Source organism: Ceratotherium simum, chromosome 4 (genome assembly GCF_057802395.1).
Source record: "Ceratotherium simum simum isolate JZ-2026a chromosome 4, ASM5780239v1, whole genome shotgun sequence".
Classification (NCBI taxonomy): Eukaryota; Metazoa; Chordata; class Mammalia; order Perissodactyla; family Rhinocerotidae; genus Ceratotherium; species Ceratotherium simum.
The window spans coordinates 5,330,774-5,335,316 of NC_141903.1; the positions used below are offsets into that span (position 1 = coordinate 5,330,774).

Genomic DNA, 4,543 nt, shown 5'->3' on the forward strand with positions numbered 1-4,543 from the left:
AACTCTTTCGCCCGCAGCACTATCCAGGGGAACCACGTGCGGCAGTCGCCCGCACCTCTGTCTGTCAAGCGAAGCCCGCCTCCGGGGCAGGGGAGGGGACGCGGGGGCGGGTGGGCTGTGCCCCGCGGGAACCGGCCTGTGCGCCCGCCGGTGCCAGCTCGGCTCTCTCTGCCTCGCGTTCCCACCGCTCCTGGGAGGTAGCGGGCAGTGCCGCGGGGATGCGCAGGGCCCTGCCCAGAGGGGCCAGAGGCTGCCCGGGGGAAAGGAAGCAAAGAAGCTGCCTCAGTGACTAGTCCTGGAGGTGCCTCACCGGAGGAGGCGCCAGGCGCCCAGGATCCTCTTTTTCGGGTCTTGGCCGCTGTGAACCGTCTCTAGCCGTTCGAGGCAGTGGGGCAGCGCCGGCTGTCTGGGGGCCGGGCCCGGGATCCTTTCCCCAGCCCACCTCGGAGACTTTTGCGCATCGGGAGCCGAACCCGGGGTGCGCGCGCTGGGCAGGACTCAGGCGCGCCTCCTGGGCGTTGCGGAGCTGCGGCGCCTCGCGAAGCCCGCTTTCCGAGCTCCAGGGGCGTTGAGAGAGACAACCCCAAGGCAAGGTAGGTGGCTCAGACGGAGTTGGATTGGGCTTGACATGAGTAAAGATGTGATCTGCTCAAGTCTTGGCAAACGACCTTGGCTTTCTCTTTGCTTTTTAGGGCGTTTGGGGAGCTGCTGCGGAGCCAGGGGCTTGGAGGAGCGAGGGATGTATTTTCAGCTGCGCCTCCAAAGGGGAGAATTCTCTGTCACCACCAGAGAGACAACAGCCCCAAAATGTGACTACAATTGAGTAGCTTAGCAGAGGCCTGGAGTCTCTGAATTGGTAGCTTAGAATATGCTAAAAAGCCAACGCTTTCCATGGGGAATTGAGGGGCCAGCTGGTCACTGTGACAGGGACCTGGAGCAAGGGAGTCAGAAGACAGCTGTAGAAAGCAAGAGAGATCTTCCAAGGGGCTGACCTGGATTGGCAAGGGCTGGCTCCTGCCACGCAATTGTTGCAGCTCTGATGGAACGCTGGTGAGGCCCCACCCAGGGGAGGAAGTGGGGCTGTGCAAGGGGCTGCCTGGTGAACCAGCACTCCTGTGGGTCTGACTGACCCGTAATCCCTGCTTAGGAACTTGAGGGGTGTCAGAGCCCCTTGTGTGCTCTCCCTCAGGAAGATGAGGACTCTGAACACCTCTACAATGGATGGGGCTGGGCTGGTGGTGAAGAGGGACTTCTCCTTCCGCATCCTCACAGCCTGTTTCCTGTCGCTGCTCATCCTGTCCACGCTCCTGGGGAACACGCTGGTCTGTGCCGCCGTCATCAGGTTCCGACACCTGCGGTCCAAAGTGACCAACTTCTTCGTTATCTCCCTGGCTGTATCAGATCTCTTGGTGGCTGTTCTGGTCATGCCCTGGAAAGCGGTGGCCGAGATAGCTGGCTTCTGGCCCTTTGGGTCCTTCTGTAACATCTGGGTGGCCTTTGACATCATGTGCTCCACTGCGTCCATCCTCAACCTCTGTGTGATCAGTGTGGACAGGTATTGGGCTATCTCCAGTCCCTTCAGGTATGAGAGGAAGATGACCCCCAAGGCAGCCTTCATTCTGATCAGTGTGGCATGGGCCTTGTCTATACTCATCTCCTTCATCCCAGTGCAGCTCAGCTGGCACAAGGCGAAACCTACAAGCCCCTCCGATGGGAATGCCACTTCCCTGGGCGAGACCATGGACAACTGTGATTCCAGCTTGAGCAGGACATATGCCATTTCATCCTCCCTTATAAGCTTTTACATCCCTGTGGCCATCATGATTGTCACCTACACCAGGATCTACAGGATCGCCCAGAAACAAATACGGCGCATCTCGGCATTGGAGAGGGCAGCAGTCCATGCCAAGAACTGCCAGACCACCACAGGTAATGGAAACCCCGTGGAGTGTTCTCAGCCAGAAAGCTCCTTTAAGATGTCCTTCAAAAGAGAGACTAAAGTTCTGAAGACTCTGTCAGTGATCATGGGGGTGTTTGTGTGCTGCTGGCTTCCTTTCTTTGTCTTGAACTGCATGGTGCCCTTCTGTGGGTCTGGCGAGACCAAGCCCTTCTGCATTGATTCCATCACCTTTGACGTGTTTGTGTGGTTTGGCTGGGCTAATTCCTCCTTGAACCCCATCATTTATGCCTTTAATGCTGATTTTCGGAAGGCATTTTCAACCCTCTTAGGATGCTACAGACTTTGCCCTGCCACAAATAACGCCATAGAGACAGTTAGCATCAATAACAATGGGGCCGTGGTGTTTTCCAGCCATCATGAGCCACGAGGCTCCATCTCCAAGGACTGCAATCTGGTTTATCTGATCCCACATGCCGTGGGCTCCTCTGAGGACCTGAAGAAGGAGGAGGCAGGTGGAGGAGCCAAGGCCTTGGAGAAGCTGTCCCCGGCCCTATCTGTCATATTGGACTATGACACTGATGTCTCTCTGGAGAAGATCCAGCCCATCACACAAAATGGACAGCAACCAACCTGAACTCCGAGATGAATCCTGCCAGCCATGCTCATCCCAAAAGCTAGAGGAGATTTCTCTGGGCCTTGCTGTTAAGAAACTAAGGTGTGGTGAGACAGATGTCAGGCGGGCCCTCCTCTGCTGCTTTCCCTCAGCGCACAACTGACTATGTTTTAAATGCATTCCAGTGTGTTTTCTGTTGTTCATAGTGAATCAAAGAGGGACACGTGAAGCGACTGTTCACAAGGGACGTGTCTTTGGCTCCAGAATTATTTTTAGAAACTGATTCTTATCTTAGGACTTTAAAAATAGGGCAAAGAGTCAACAATGAACAGCTTCACTTAAAAATTAAACCTTTCCAGGAAGGAAATGAGAAGGGTTGAGTTTGCTGTATACAAACAGGTGCTAACACTGGTCCAAGCAAAGTGTTCAGATTGTGAAGGTAGGTGCATGCCTTTATAAACTATTTCTAAAGCATAATCAAGCCTTACAGGAGGAAGGGGATTTTTTTGGTTTGTTTCAGAATTGAGAGATGCTTTGTTGATATTGATTTTATTTATTTATTGTATTATATGGATATTTTTAATTTATTATAATAAATCTATATTTACCATATTTAATAGGATAAACTGAGTTATCTGAAACCTTACAATTACATTTTTGTCCATTTAACTAGCACTTTATAAGCCAATGAAACAAACACACAGACTCCCTGAGATTCTAAATGCTCATGTGTAACTTCCAGAAACACAGCAAAGACTGATAGGAAATGAAGTTGTGATGATTCCTTGAAATTCATTGGCGTAAATAAATATGAGGTGAGAATTGACAAATGCTGTGGATTTTTTTTTTTTTAAAGAGATTTTGAAAAATTTTAAAAAGCATAGCTACTGTCGTGTTCCTGATTTTTGAAATGACGAAGACTTTCCCAGGAGAACGATTTGCAGTTCTGTAAATAAATAAAGGCCAGTTTAAGAAGAATCCAACTTTACATTTATGATCTTAGGTGGTAATAAAAAGTATATGCCACTTTGTATTTATGTAAAATAATTGGCCCTCTTCGTCTTTTCTCATTTCCTGTGTCAGATAGCTTTTCTGAACCAAATGACCCTCCTGCTCAGCAGTGTGTAGTGAAGACAGTGGGTTTCCTTCCCTCTTGTGTCACAGCGGCTTCACCTGTAGACAGAGTTCAAGCCTGCATCTCCATTTCCCAGGTCAAACCAAGCCACTCAGTGGGGCTCCTTTTTGTAGTGCTGTAATCTGAATTTAGAGTTGATTTTTTAAAAAAGTCTTTAAATGTTAATGGTATAGTAACTAATGAATCGTGCCTCATTATCATCCTTGAGGAAGACGCTTCTGTTGGAAGAAACAGGAGACCCCTTCTCTTTGGGTGTGAAGCACCCCAAAGCCATCAGTATCTCTTGACAAATGCTAGCCCTTCTCTGTGCTTTGCAATCACGTTCCTGTGTCATCACCTGGATGTAACAAGTATCATAAATCTCCTTTGCTAGATACTAATTCATGTGGGGCATTTCAAGAGAATTTCTTTGAAATGTTTACAAAGTATTCTTGTTGATAAGCAGTTTACTTAACATTTAGATGAAATGGGTAACAAGAAAGAAATCTACTCAACAATATCTCCTGCATCAGGTGTGTGTTATTTATGCATTGTGAATGTTTTCTTAATTTTATTGCCTGTATGCTTTCTTACATATAATAAAATTATTTTGTGAACTCAAATCAACCTTGAATGAGCTGTGTTGCATTTGTTAAATGTGTTTTAAAAACTAGGATATTTCAGATTGACAAGTAAGAAAACATGGGCATTTTGAAGTATATGTTACTTTTTTTTCTTTTCAATGGAAATTTCTCCTGTTATGTATGCTGCATGTTGCCTCTGAATATTTAAACAGGAAATGTTTTTGATTTGAGCTATATGCTCTTGTTTATCTTCTGTCTTAAAAACATTTTTGTTTTTTTAAAGAAACCCTTCTTCACTTGAGAAATTACTCTACTTTTCATTTCACAGATTT

The 4,543-nt window shown here is 47.7% G+C and overlaps 1 protein-coding gene across 1 annotated transcript; it reads left to right on the top strand.

Moving 5' to 3' along the window:
- Positions 1-698: 698 nt before the first annotated feature.
- Positions 699-4,242, top strand: DRD1 (dopamine receptor D1). Its single transcript, XM_014786097.2, has one exon. The coding sequence runs from the start codon at positions 1,194-1,196 to the stop codon at positions 2,532-2,534; it is 1,341 nt and encodes a 446-aa protein (XP_014641583.1). The 5' UTR covers positions 699-1,193; the 3' UTR covers positions 2,535-4,242.
- The last annotated feature ends 301 nt before the right edge of the window (positions 4,243-4,543 follow it).

What these genes read in the sequence shown, in the direction of transcription:
- DRD1 (XM_014786097.2), top strand. Translation starts at nt 1,194, where the DNA reads ATGAGGACTCTGAACACCTCTACAATGGATGGGGCTGGGCTGGTGGTG.